At 34.8% G+C, this 13,858-nt stretch overlaps 2 protein-coding genes across 6 annotated transcripts in view; one reads left to right on the top strand and one right to left on the bottom strand.

Moving 5' to 3' along the window:
* Positions 1 to 307: 307 nt before the first annotated feature.
* On the bottom strand, positions 308 to 7,455 carry LOC113502404 (mediator of RNA polymerase II transcription subunit 15). Of its 4 annotated transcripts, none has more exons than XM_026883963.1 (10): positions 6,780 to 7,455; positions 6,346 to 6,423; positions 5,748 to 5,886; positions 4,952 to 5,102; positions 4,128 to 4,293; positions 3,602 to 3,655; positions 2,715 to 2,792; positions 2,062 to 2,243; positions 1,521 to 1,643; positions 308 to 1,163 (listed from the first exon to the last, which is right to left on the bottom strand). In XM_026883963.1, exons 1-10 carry the CDS (start codon positions 6,886 to 6,888, stop codon positions 1,068 to 1,070), a joined length of 1,176 nt encoding a protein of 391 aa, XP_026739764.1. In that variant the 5' UTR covers positions 6,889 to 7,455; the 3' UTR covers positions 308 to 1,067. The 4 variants fall into 4 exon arrangements, with proteins under 4 accessions (XP_026739764.1, XP_026739766.1, XP_026739765.1 ...); XM_026883965.1 differs by having other exon boundaries at positions 4,128 to 4,257; XM_026883964.1 differs by having other exon boundaries at positions 4,952 to 5,090.
* Positions 7,456 to 7,562: 107 nt separating this feature from the next.
* The window catches only part of LOC113502400 (bifunctional 3'-phosphoadenosine 5'-phosphosulfate synthase), a 32,622-nt gene continuing 26,326 nt past the window's right edge, over positions 7,563 to 13,858 (top strand). Inside the window, exon 1 of one of the 2 annotated variants that reach the window (XM_026883960.1) lies at positions 7,563 to 7,754. In XM_026883960.1, the coding sequence (XP_026739761.1) occupies positions 7,716 to 7,754 (39 nt within the window). In that variant the 5' untranslated portion in view covers positions 7,563 to 7,715. Of the gene's footprint in view, positions 7,755 to 13,453; positions 13,678 to 13,858 lie in introns of those variants that run through there. The other variant, XM_026883959.1, reaches the window with a different exon arrangement.

Below are 13,858 nucleotides of genomic sequence, written 5' to 3'. Positions count from 1 at the left end.
CGTTGCATCATTTAATAATGAAAATGCAATATCAACAGCTTTTTTATATTATAATTACTTTAATGTAGGTTGTAAATTTAGCTTTAGTGATATGACTGTATTTTTTTTAATTGTACAACTTTATTTTTACAGCGAAATCGCCATGTCTTAACCCCAGTGTTGCCTTTGTATCTTGCATAATAGACCTGCCATATATGCAGCTGTCAAAAGTATTCATCAGAGGTCAAAACTTAAAAATAGGAGAAAATATTATTTAATACATTGTCTATAGAAAAATCCGCGGATACCTCAAATAAAATCCTTACAATAACTAATGAACAGTATACTTGTTGCCAATAAACATATGCTATGAGTTCACTTGCACTGTACACTGTATTTGCACTAAAACAGTTTGTTCTGCACAACCTAACCCTGTCATTTTCACTGTTTCAAAGGACCACACGGAACGGGCGCATGGGGTAGCGAAGTGTTAAGGTGTTACATTTTTATTTTTAGTCGTGTAATCATGTTATTAAGTTGGTTGCGATATATTGTTTTAGTAAGTTGAATATATCTTTTTAAATTGTAGGCTGTTTTTTTAGGCTTTATTTAGATACTTCTAATTGATCTATGTAGATTGAGTGCAGCAAAAAAAAACTTTTTTCCAATATTAACTTAATGAACACGGGTATTTATTTAACTGTATTGAGTCCATTTCCGAATCGATGATAAATCGATTGTTCAGTATCGATTAACAATCGATTAGACACTATCGACTAACAATTGATTAGACACTATCGACTAACAATTGATTAGACACTATCGACTAACAATCGATTAGACACCATCGATAAACAAAACAATCGATTAACAATCGATTAGACACTATCGATTTGTAATCGATAATTCACTGCTCGTTTATTTAAACCAAACAAGACATCGCAAACCAACATCAATGACCTTCCATCACAAGTACACTTCGAAACCTCATGCTACTCGCAGCAGTGAACACTTCAATAGAAGTTGCGTGGTCCCTGAGGCCTGGGCTATGGTGGCTGCTTGGCAGGGTGGCGGTGGATGATTACTAGCTAATAACGATGTCTGTTCGGATATATATTGGGGTTCTGGACGTTGTTTGATTGCTGGACCGGGTAGCCTTGGGTAATACTACCCGGTTTTGCGGTCTGAAAGAGTAAAGGTTAGAATAGAATGGATTTTTAATGCTTTCTTCTTATACACTTGAGATTTACATATTAAATGGTAATGTGTTTATTTTGAATTATCTATCTGACGGACTCAAAAGACAATTTTTTTTTTTAATACAAAGACACCCCCCAGACTCCGGACAAGCATTGGTGGATCACACAAACGCTTGTCCTACGCGCGGATCGAACCAGCGACTTTGTCGCACACAGTGGGTTTGGCGTGGTGACTTCAACCACTCGGCTATCCGTGCAGTAAATTTTTTTGTTGCCACCACTACCACGATTTTTTGCGCATGAACAGTGCAGTCGAAAAATCCATAATGGAGTACCACATACCTGCATATTGTTGTGTTGTGGTGGATGTATGGAGAGGTGTCGCGACACAGGCGGCTGCGCGTAGCCCACGCCGCTGCTCACAGACGGGTGGTGGGCCTCGCTGAGACCGATCAGTACTTGGGGCTAAAGTCAATGTAAGGTATACAATATACATATTTGTTGTTTGAATTTGAAATAAGTTGTGACTACTAATATCGAAAAAGAGTTGGGAATTCCGCGGGATTCAGAGTTGGGTTAAATCCTACTTCGGTCACCGGTGACCAATCGCATGAAATACAAATTTAAAGTAATCAAAGGTTGCATAATAGTATAGTTTTTAAAAAGCACACAGAAAAAGCTCTAAAAATACCTAGCTTTATATCTAATCATGGCAACTTTTCATGACCTTTTTTAGGTTACCTAACAAGTTGATTTAAAATTACCAGTTTTGGCATGAAAAAAATTGTCAAGTAATTTAACGAGAGCTTATGTGGCGGTGGTAAAATATGCTCTTGGTCTTCTATTAAATAATGATGGAACTAATAAAGTTAGCCAAGCTGACCTGAGCCTCTTTCTTCTGTTCCTGATGCTGCTGGCCGTCCCTGTTCTTCAGCATGTCGAGGTACAGCTGCGGCTGCGGCGCGGGCGCGTACATGAGGTTGGCGTGGTGCGGCGAGTGCGGCGTGTGCGGCGTGTGCGCGTGGTGCGCGTACAGCAGCGGCGGCGGCCGCTCGCCCACTACGCCTGGACAACTATACAGCTATAGCCAACGGAAGTAGCACCGACAAAGGAAGAAGGAAATTATATGATCCGATTATCCCTGACGTGGCTTTATTTATTTGCGCGTTTTATACAATCAATGAGGAGTTGCGGACTTAATGCCTGAGGCATTCTCTGCCAGTCAACCAAAGGGTGTTGCAGAGATATCAAGAGATAAGTGTACCTATAAATTAAAGTCATAATAATAAATTTCTTTCCACACTCTTGAACTAGTCTTAGGTGTACCGGGGTTTCTTCACCACGTTTTCTTCTACGATTCTTTTTTTGGTCGAACTATGCAATGTGCACATGATTCAAGACATTGGTACTGGCATTTGAACCTACGACATGTCTTGGTAGTCTGGCGATGATATCACTACGCTATCGTCGCTTGATTGAAAGCAACCAGAATATATTTTGTTAATTATAAGTCACTAGTTATTTAATGTACCGTACCTACAACACCCGAAGTCGGCATTGTGTAGTACGCTGTAGATGATGAGCCACCGACATTGGAGCCATACTGCGAGGGTTCTGAAATTAAATTGGCGGTTCAATTTTATATGGTCATTATACGGTTAGTTTAGTATACAAATATTCATGCGGTTATTGCAGGTATTGTTTTGTAGTCATTGTTATTTTTAGACTACAAGCTAATGAGGTTTACTCAAACAGATTTTTTATACCTGTATTACATTTTATTACGTTTATCACACATTTTCGCAAAGCATTCGTAAGTTACAGTTTTCTTTGTTAAAATTCGAATTCAAAATCCATATTAAGTAATTTCAACAAGACAAAATAATGACGTACCCCTTACAGCAGTTAATATAATTAAACAAAAAGTTAGTATTGGTACGGGTATACGGGTATATGAACGTGTGTTCATCATTACTACCACAAGATATCACTACAATGATATTACATGCAAAATAGGATACAAACAAAAAACATTAAATACTTTAAAGAGACGATGGTTAATTATTAGATGAAAATTAAAGAGAAAAGAGATGTTAGGAATGAGAATGAAGGAAAAGATGATGAAATTAAAGGGTATGTCAACTTGATCAAATGGAGAGTTTTCGACGTAAAACAAACTTCATTCAGTGGAAAATAGAACCTCCACCTTTTTGGAAGTCAGTCAAACCTCTTCCAGAAAATGATAAAATTAAGGTTCTTGATAGAAGGACAACATTTTCCGTTAAGTTTAGCCCATTCCAGAAATGTAACTACTGATTACATGGTTAAGAACCAATGATACAACTACTATTCTAAAACAGAAGGGACAGAAACACAAGCATGGTGATGAGAAGCGACAGTGACACCTATACAAAACAACTCACTGTTCCATAGCACTGCGCGGGCCATTTGACGGCCCATACGCCCGTCTTCTACTTCTGCAAAAGACATCTCAGTTATTAACAATCATATTTAACACAACATTTTAGAAAAGTCTGAACTATTTTTCATTATTTTGGTAATTCAATAAAAATGATATGGTTTCCTTCATATTGAAACCATTTGTCATATGGTGCTTTGGTTTAACATCATTGTTAAACCAAAGTCCGTTTTCAGGATTTTCACATCATGATCAGTTAAATTAGGGTCTGAAAAAAGGCAAATGGGCAAGAGGCAACACAAGTCTACAATACCCGACGACTTTTTATTTATATATTCTTTCAGTTCGGCATCGCTTGGGCGTGCTTCGCCTTAGTGCTGACCCATATTTTCGTATAATCGTAATGAAGAGATTTCATTACGATTGATTTTATAGAAATAATAAAGAGATTTTATTACCATTGATTTTATAGAAAAAAAATATCACAAAAATTCGCAAAAGACAAACAAAAATAACTCTTAAATGCTCACTGTGATCAGAGTACACCTGCTGGTGTTTCATAGGCGGTTGGTGCAACCGATGCGCGTACAGAGCGTACGTGGGCGACGGGCTGCGAGGCCTCTTCACACCCGACTGTATGGGGCCACGCACTATCGTCTGCTGTTGTGGAAACAACATGTGGTTTGAGTGCTTATGCTTGAACAAAGGAGAATAACACGATCATACAAACAGGTGCAACTAGTGTTATTGTGAATGTGATTGGTGCAGAGTGATGGGCAAATAATTATATGCTTTATTGTTTAGAGATAAGATCGAAAATTAAACAACAACTAAAGATAATGATTGTTGCAAATTGTATTGGAATTTCAACTCTATGTCTAAATCGAGTAAAGGTCTATTTTTTAAAGAGAGATTGGTAGTTCCATCAATCTGCACATGGTCAGTTAAATAATGAATTAGCAATGCATCAACTTCTTACTTTAAAATCAGTGATTAGTATAAAAAGTGCAATAATATTACATTCTTACAATGTATTTAATTTTAAAATGCTGTTACAATATATTACAGTGTTAAGTTCAAACTAATCAAGATCAAAACTCTAACTATGTATGAAAACTACTAATTAGTTCTTGGTTTACTGTTTGAAGTCTGGTGCACAAAAGGAGACATAATAACTAAATTTTTGGTTATTACAATTTTGGACCTTACAACACAAACGTAATAAGGTCCAAAGTTGTGTAACACATTTTTTTATCCTTATATAAATATTAAAGAACTATTATTGTGCTTTAAAGTCTATTTTTGAATGTTGCAATTTGCCATACATACGCAAGCCAGTATTATTAATATTTACCTTAGACATCATGTGTGATGTAAGTGGTGGGGGTCTGCCCTGTGACGGCGGTGGCTCCCCTTGCCCTGTCGACGACTGCATGGGGAACATCGGAATCTGTATGTTGCTCATGGATTGCATCTTCATCGACTGCATTTCACTGGAAAAGTCACTGTTTTGTTTTTTTCTCATTTATTAGTGTGTCTACTGAGCGGTTGTGGTTATTTTGTTAGTGTAATTAAATTTTGTTAGTATACTTAATCCCATTACCAATGTTTGTATGAAAGGTTTGTTCATTATATTGTTACACAAACGCCCAGACATGACCAAATTGTCCGGAAGCAATAAGTCTTTAACTGGACTTTTAAATATAAGTGTCCAGTAGCAATGACTTGCAGTTAATGCAACAGCAATTATAATCTACAATAGTATTTCAATAGTATAGGATCCACTGTAGTGACTACAAAAAATATAACAAAGCTTTAAAAGCAATTAACTACATTTAAAATACAGTAATATGTCTAAAAACCTACATTCATATCTAATTATGAATTTCACAAAATCTTTTTGTATAACTGATGGTCTTAGTTGACTTTTTTGTTCATGCTTTTTTATTGTAAGCTGTAAGCTTTAGTAAGTTTACATCATTATTAAATGATGTAACGGTTTAATCACGCGTATTTATCGAGGTAGCCCGACTAGTTTACATAAGCACAACATGCTTTTTTTTTAAATAGCTGTCACTGTTACAGTACAGCATAGCTGTTACTACAAATATTAATGTGTTAGTACCAACATACAGGTTGTCCATACTCACTTATTTTCCTTTTGTTGTTGTCTCTTTCTGATCTCATCCTCATTGAGAAGTTTTTTAAGTTGCATAAATAACTGTTGCTTCTCTTTTTCAAGATGTTTCACCTTCTGTTCCAGTTGTTCAATCTGTTCTTTTGTTTCCTCTGAAATTTTGAAAGGTTTTCATTTTAAGTGATAGTCCTATCCTAATTTATTTATGGGGCATTGAAATAAGGATAAACACATATTTTAAGATGAAATTTAACTAGGATTTGTACTAATGTATAGACCAAAACCTGTCCATTTGTTTGTGATTATCATATTTTCAAAAGTGATACCTAAAAATAATTGAACACATTGGTCACCAGTGTCCTGCTGTTGTGGTTTTCCTAATTGGCATGTATATAAACTAAATATAAGTGTGGTAAGTCAAAACTAAATACTGTCTAATTGAACAATATAATATAATATTTTGAAACAAAACTAAATAGACCTCTCAGACAAGAAGATATTGCTTAACTGGTCCAAAATGATGTTCAGACTTTATTTAAGATTAAAATGGAAAGTTTTCACAGTATTATAGCTATATGTTAATTGAGTCTTATTCTTATAACTAGGCTTACCAAGAGTCATGACATCTTGTCGTTCTCTCGCTTCTCGCTCCTTTCGGAGTCTCTCCTCTTCAACCTCTGCTTCATATTCTGAAATAAATTTGATTAAAGTGTTGTAAATATTTTCATTTTCATAAAATATAAATAATATGACCATTGGGCATAATTGGCTCTAGTATGCCCAAGAATATAATTATATTAAATTGTATTGTAATATGATTGTTTGTTATGTTTTAAGCCAAAGTTAAAATGTACACTTTAAAAGTACTTACGAATTTATGTATCTCTCTCTCTCTCAAGTTACTCAAAAGTTTCCGAAACTCAACTCAGTGAAATTGTAATCAAATTGGTAAAGTTTTGCATGCTAAAGTGTGAATCAACTATACTATAACGTTTGGACCCCTTAACAAGCGTTTGTATAGCAAGTACTGATATTGTAAACAAACCTTCTTTCTTCCTCTGCCTTTCACGTATGATATAGCGCTTCAAAGCGCTCCACATTTTCTGATCAGCTTCATTTTGCTCCTCTGCTGTAGTAGCAGTTACAGCAGGCATATTGACAACAGTTTACACGAAATTACAACAGACCCAAATGAGATGTAAGATGTTGTTTATTCCAAGTCAAGCCAAGTCCGGAAAGTTGCACCTATAGTGTCTCAAGTTGTAAATATTGCAGAAGTATTATCTTAACATGTTTAGTTAGATTTGTTTATATATCCCATCATGAAAAAGGTGGATTTTGTTACGTTGTAACAAATTGTCGACGTATTTTTAGACGTTTTACTATTGATTCAATTCTTTCATCTTTGGATTTCTGACTGAACTGACATAACGTATTTTTTGTCTATGGCTGCCATAGTATACAATGGAAAAAGAATTAATTGGTATTCATCAATTTGTTATTACAACATCCATTTATTGATGCAAAAAACGTTCTGCGGTGAGGAAATACATGAATTTATTAATCGCACTGAAGTATTAATTATTTAGTTCATTAGACTTCTAATTCCACATACTCGACTGCAACTTAAGTAAACTCGCATATTGGTAAAATGGAAGCCTAAGTTTTATATTGTTATGAAAGAAATAACAACTGCAGCTTATAGCTTATTTCATTTTATTTGAAGTTTTTAATTAATCGTGTCAAACTGAATTCATTACTGAACGAGTTTTTGCAGTCACTGTCAACTGTCTAACTTCTGCAGCCCCCGCCTCGTCTCTGCCTTCATGTCCCCCGGTGGATGTCACTGCTATCGCCTATCGGTTTTACAATTTATTGCTAGCGATATAATGTTTAATTTATAAAAAAATAAATCTGAACCATTGTCTTCTAACATAAAAGTTATTGTTTAATATTCAGTGCTTCTCATCTAAGGCTAATAATGGACGGACCATCAGGACCTAAGAAGAAACTCAAAACGGTAAGTCAATAGAATTATATTTATAAAAATGAGCGAAGTGCCATTTAAGATTTGTGTATGTTAAATCAATTTCCGTTATCTCGCCTGTTTGTTGTTGGAGCATTTTCCTTACTTCTGCCATTTTATTAACGTGAAAGTATCGCTGTATGTGGCAGGATCATATTTTATTTAGGTCATGATTCTCTGGGTATAATCCGAAATAGTTTGGTGTAATTGCTTATCGTAATCAAGATTAGCTAAATGGTATCAGTATATCAGAATTAAAGGAAGATAATACTATGTTTGTCACATGTTCTAAGGTTTAAAAACTTATCTTTTCGTGAGTTAGATATCTACATTAAATCACACAAACATCAGTAATTAAAAGATTAGGTGTTTGCCGCAAAATATCAATATGTTGTGAAGGGATGGTAATAGTGATTTTGCAGATTAGTAACACTGTACTGAAAGGTTTTATTCATGCCATGCATAGTTTTTAATGTTTGTATAAATTACTTTCTATCAACTAGCTATATTGTAACACAAAGTTAATTTATACAGGCGTTTTTTTTTTTAATTTTAATCAATTCAATCTATTACAGCCTACGGCTCGACATATGACCTTGTTCCTTAGCAAATAATTTTTAAAAAAGGTATTCATATAAGTACATTTTATCTCTAATTTTTCTTGTATTTATTATTCAGTGACCTTTTTAAAAACCAGTGTAATTATGGTTATGGAAACTTTCACGGAAACTTTTACGGAAATGTGATGTGCAAGGCTTATACTAAACATCATAAAATATAATTTTTAGTATTATACTTACTGTAACTGTAGCTGAAGGGTCCAGTTCACAAGGGGCTAATTGGTCTTAAACTTTTTACCATCTGTAAAACATATGCAAATATTAATGCAACAAAGTATTTAGGTATTTTGAACTCCTTGTTACAAGCAATACATCAAGACCCACTGCAATTCAAAAAGAATATGAATGGGAATATACCTTCTTATACAATTACCAAATAATCATCTGTTCTTTGACAGAACAAAACCTTTTGGTTAATAATTACAGCCTATAAGTTGGTGCTTCAGAAAAGAGATAAAAGTTAGAAAAAGATCAAAGTATACTAGCTAGTTGTGTGAAAAAGAGACAGTGATATTATGTAGCTTATTCCCCATGTACCAAGTTAAGTACATTGGCTACATTGTAAAAAAAGTTGATAAGTATGTAGATACTGCTCAACTATTTTTGACTGTACTGTACTGCACCGTCCAGCAGGTCTGTAAGTATCTGCCCGCAGAGTTGTAAAATTGACATTATTGAAGACACACCCTCATTTATATTATAGCTTGTAATCATTGTGATAATAAATAATCCTGTAGCAACATAATAAAAATATTCCTAAGCATTAAATTGAGCAATATAATGAGCTTAAGTGATCCAAATGATAAGATTTTATTAATCTCCAAAAAGTGAAAGTCATGTAAATAAATTAAGGAAATGACGATTACGTAATTATTTGCCTTAATCAATGTGTGTTAGTATGAACTTGGGAAATTTAATCTAAATGCGATATCTTAAATCACAAACAAATAAAAAGTTCTAAAATTCATTAAAATAGTTCTCTGTACTCGAAAAGCTGAATGTCACTTACAAGCCCCTTAATTGAACAAAATTCTGTATGGTCTAACACAACTGGTCCAAACTGAAACAGTTTTAAACTAATTTTGTATGTAAGTATAACATCATTACAAAACTTAACTATTGATGAAACATAAGTACCTAAAGGATAGAGAAACATTCTATTTAAGTAACTTCAATGTTATGAAAATCATAATATGTACATAGCATAATAGTTGCATTGTTACGAATCAAAGACCATACTCATGCGAGGATATCGGCTGCTCGATTTCTTCTCATTGAAACAACCTCCGTAAAAGATGGTCTCTCCTTATTTCTCTTACGGCGAGACCTACTATGCATAGAGACTACGCGTCGTTGATCTAAGATGTTTATTTAAACGTATTGTATTCGCGAGTAATATTGCTTGCAATGCGTCGTCGCAATAAAATGTTTTTGTATACTTGCCTTTAGACTATGTTTCCACCGAAGATGTGCGATGATGCTAGCTAGAGATGTTTCAAAGAACCAATCGAATCGATATATTTATCTTGCCCTGATCAGTTCATATGGAGCTGGCGGTGCTAGATTTTTGCGCATGCAAAGCAAGCTAGGGTTATGTGCGAGGAAACCTTTTTTAGCTATTCCGTGAAGGAGACGAAGCCGTTGGTACTCTTTCGGATACTTTACTTTGTTTGGCGTTACCAAACAGCAGCATTCATTGCAATTACTATGTCTAGCTACTGTGTTATTCAGATGCTTCACTTGTTTTGGGACTGTACTGAGGCGTGATCATGGGTACTTAACGTTGATGCTGTGTGAGTTAACAAAACGAACACCAATCGAAATTTAGATTATTCATGACAATCGTAGTAACATTGCGTAAAGTTCGCTTTAAAGTATTCTTGCACTGAAACTTCAGAAGCATTGAGTGTGCTTGACCCTGTATCGTGTATCTACCGTTGTCATATCATTTAAACAATGTGTTTTATCTAGTTACCTATTTATCATATCTGAAGAAAGTTATTGATAAAAATACCTACCTCATAGGTGGTCATAAAATGTGCACACGATGTTATTGAAACGTTTTGCGTTGTCATTACATATGTCATCAACTACAGGAATTTGTACTTTCAGTATCTGATATAATACTATCTTATTTATCCTTTAGGATTTACGTGAGTTTAGCGACTGGATGTTGTATTATCATTATAGCTTGATTGTTGCTTTCAAAACATATTATGTATAAAACATATTATGATAGTGTACCTACGTAGACAAGTACGAAAGTCACTTTATCAAAGTTGTTTGTACTTTCTTAAATTATGCTTAGATACCACACACTGATTAAACGTTGAAGAAATGTGTGTACATGGTGAAGAAACCTGGATTCCAAAAAAAAAACGGAATCTGAAATCGATATAAGATGCTCAGACGACCCTTGGAAAGAGGTCTCTGGCCACTGGCCAGTATGGCACCTAAATCATCATCATAATCTCAGCCCGGAATACGTCACTGCTGCTCAAAAGCCTCATCCTTGGTTCTTCAGGGTCTTGAGCTGTGAAAAAAAAGTCGTTTACATCTTTCCCCACCGTTTGTATACTTTTTAGCCAAAATGTTCACACATTATCGGCGAACGATAAATGCTAATTAATGCCCGTAGTATGATAAGAGTTGTTTTAGAAGTGGGTAACCAATTCTATACTTGTAACTCATTTATTCGAATTTATGTTCATCTGGTAACGTGTTCTCGTTTATGTAGCACACTCTCAGAAAAATCATAATTGACTGGCTATAAGGGTATCTGAGACCTCCACAAATCACTCCATCTTGGATAAATAGAAAAATAATCCAAAATAATTATTTCCAGTACAGTACCTTACGTGTTGAGATAAGTCGATCGATAAACATAATATAAAGTGTATGAAAAACAACGGAATTTTTTTCTTTGCTAAATCATTCAATAAACGATTGAATAATCTGCAATATCGAATGCACTGTGAATGGTAATCCTTTAAAACAAATGCCATCGTGATGAAGCACGATGACGCACGTCGGGGGTCCAACATCAAAGGCAATGGCATCGTCATCAAAAAATGTTTCAAGCGATATTCCTTAAGTATTTTATTGTTAGTTTTCTAAATAATTGTACAGGAAAAGCTTAATAAAATAGCTAGTTGAAAACTGCTGATATCTGAAAGACATTGTAATATTTGTAATACAAAACATAAATTTTGGAGTTATAGATCAAAACATAACCCTGAAAACAGGAAAAGCGCACGAAAAACACTACTCGATAACGGTCGATACTTAGAAAACACACTGACACACATCGATTAATATATAAGAAGTTATAGATAAGAATAACCATAATTACTGGTTGTCTTTTAATGAACAACAAAATATTGATTAACTCATCAAAACATTGGTCGATAGACCATGTCCGCCATGTCAATAACTGGTTGAATCTTGTCCACTTCCTAGAGGTGTAGTTTTCAGGACAATATTCAAATATATATCTAGCTTGCGGTCGCCCGCAAATAACTTGCCTTTTAGCGGCAAAATAATTTCAAAATTGGTTTATTACATCACGAAATTACACCTACAACCTTACAAACTTTACCTCTTTAAATGGTGTAGAGTTGAGTAAACAGTTTCTGCTGTCACCAACAAATTTTTGGTTTATTTATTAAAGTTTCAGCACTTTCAGCATCAGTTCTCACCACATTTACCACATACCAATACAGTATCGAAAGTTTGCCAAACTGGAGCCCAATATTATTTTGGGCTCTACATTCGGCTTTAGTCGATAATGAAGGAGCATTAGCAAAATAACTACTTACAACAAAAAAAATAGAGGCGAGCACTGAGGGCTACAATTTATTTGATCCGGCCCACTATTTCCCACTGCTGGGTAAAGGTCTCCCCAAAATCGTTCCACGCTTCTCTGTTCTAGGCCACATGGTAACAGCCCTCGTGGAAATCGTTTAGATTGTACATAATCTGCTCGAACTTACAGAACTTTTTAGCCAAAAAAGTGACGTATTTGGACTTTATTCGACATCAATTTTGGACAGTAACATAACAATAGATGAAGTATCAACAAAATCAATATTGTTATCGTTCATCGGTTGTCCAGTACGATATGGGGAATAACATTGTTATGGGTTATGATAACACAAACCAATCTATTGTTACCATAGATACTAATGCTTACCACATTGGCGTAGCAAGAAAAAGCTAGCTATTAAAATCAGTAGTTGACCTCATCAAGTCAAATCAAATCGTAACGATGTTCATAAATGGGACTAATATTTGAATTTACTTCTAGGCTAGTTTTATAATAATGTAAGTACCTAGACCGCAGGACTACCAATTCAAAAGTCTTTAATTCAATTCCAAGGCACGCACAAAGATTTCGAATGTTCTGTTCGTTTTAAAAATAAATATAACGGCTTCCGTGTTTCGGACGGCTCGTAAAATTTTGAGTCCTACGCTAGATCTCTCTCCGATCGTGTCGGATTGCCGTCCCATCGTGAGTAAGGGAACCGAGAGTGCACCCGGTGATGGCAATAGCATAAAAACCTTCGTAAGAAAATAGTTTTATTTCAATCACGATAAAAAGTATTATTTACTCTAAATCAAAAAATAATTAAAGTGATTTACTGTAAAATTCCTACCGTCAAAGAATTGAAATAGACTGGTACTTATTACAGCTTAAGTAAAATAAGTTCCATTATGAAAAGTGACCTATACTGGTAAAGTCAGAACCAGTTACGGAAGCCATTGCCTTTTTCTTGGCACTAAAATGCATTCGCATTTAGTTCAGCGTTATTTATTCACTACAGCACGTACAAACTTGAACAGTGTAAACTTCGCAATCGACTAATTAAATTTCTTAAAAGTTCCATATATATACTCCCATTTTAGCGACAGGCATGGCCGGTTCCCAGACGTACAATAAAACTAGCATTAAAGAGTATTTCCTGGATACAAAGCAATCACAATCTAACAAGGCTAAAATGCAGTGCAAGTGCTCTGTCGCCCAATAAACTACAAGCATTATTTACCAGCAATTTAAAATACAGTATCATTCAACGAGGCGCGCCAGTCTACCGCTCAGCGGCGTGAGCGACGTGCGTGTTGCTACGTTAATTAATTCACCGCTTTTTACGAACGCATCAGTTTAACATTGGCGGGAAAGTTTATTTGACAGTTCATTTTTTTTAATCAAAATGAGTCTGGAGCTAAGGAATAAAAAAGTTACCGACGTATTCGAGAAGTATAAAATTGCTGAATGGGGCAATGGGAATACCAGAACGGTTAGTCATTATTCTCTATTATTTACGCTTAATTAATTAAAAATATATATATTAATAGATCACGAAAACCATAATTTCTCTTAAGTATTTTTTCCTTTCGGAATAATTTCAATTACTCATTGTTTAATTTACTTGGTAAGTAAACTTATGAATCACTTATCGATACACCTAAATAATCGAA

Source organism: Trichoplusia ni, chromosome 17 (assembly GCF_003590095.1).
Source record: "Trichoplusia ni isolate ovarian cell line Hi5 chromosome 17, tn1, whole genome shotgun sequence".
In the NCBI taxonomy this organism is placed as follows: domain Eukaryota; kingdom Metazoa; phylum Arthropoda; class Insecta; order Lepidoptera; family Noctuidae; genus Trichoplusia; species Trichoplusia ni.
This window is presented reverse-complemented; position numbering and strand designations above follow the sequence as displayed.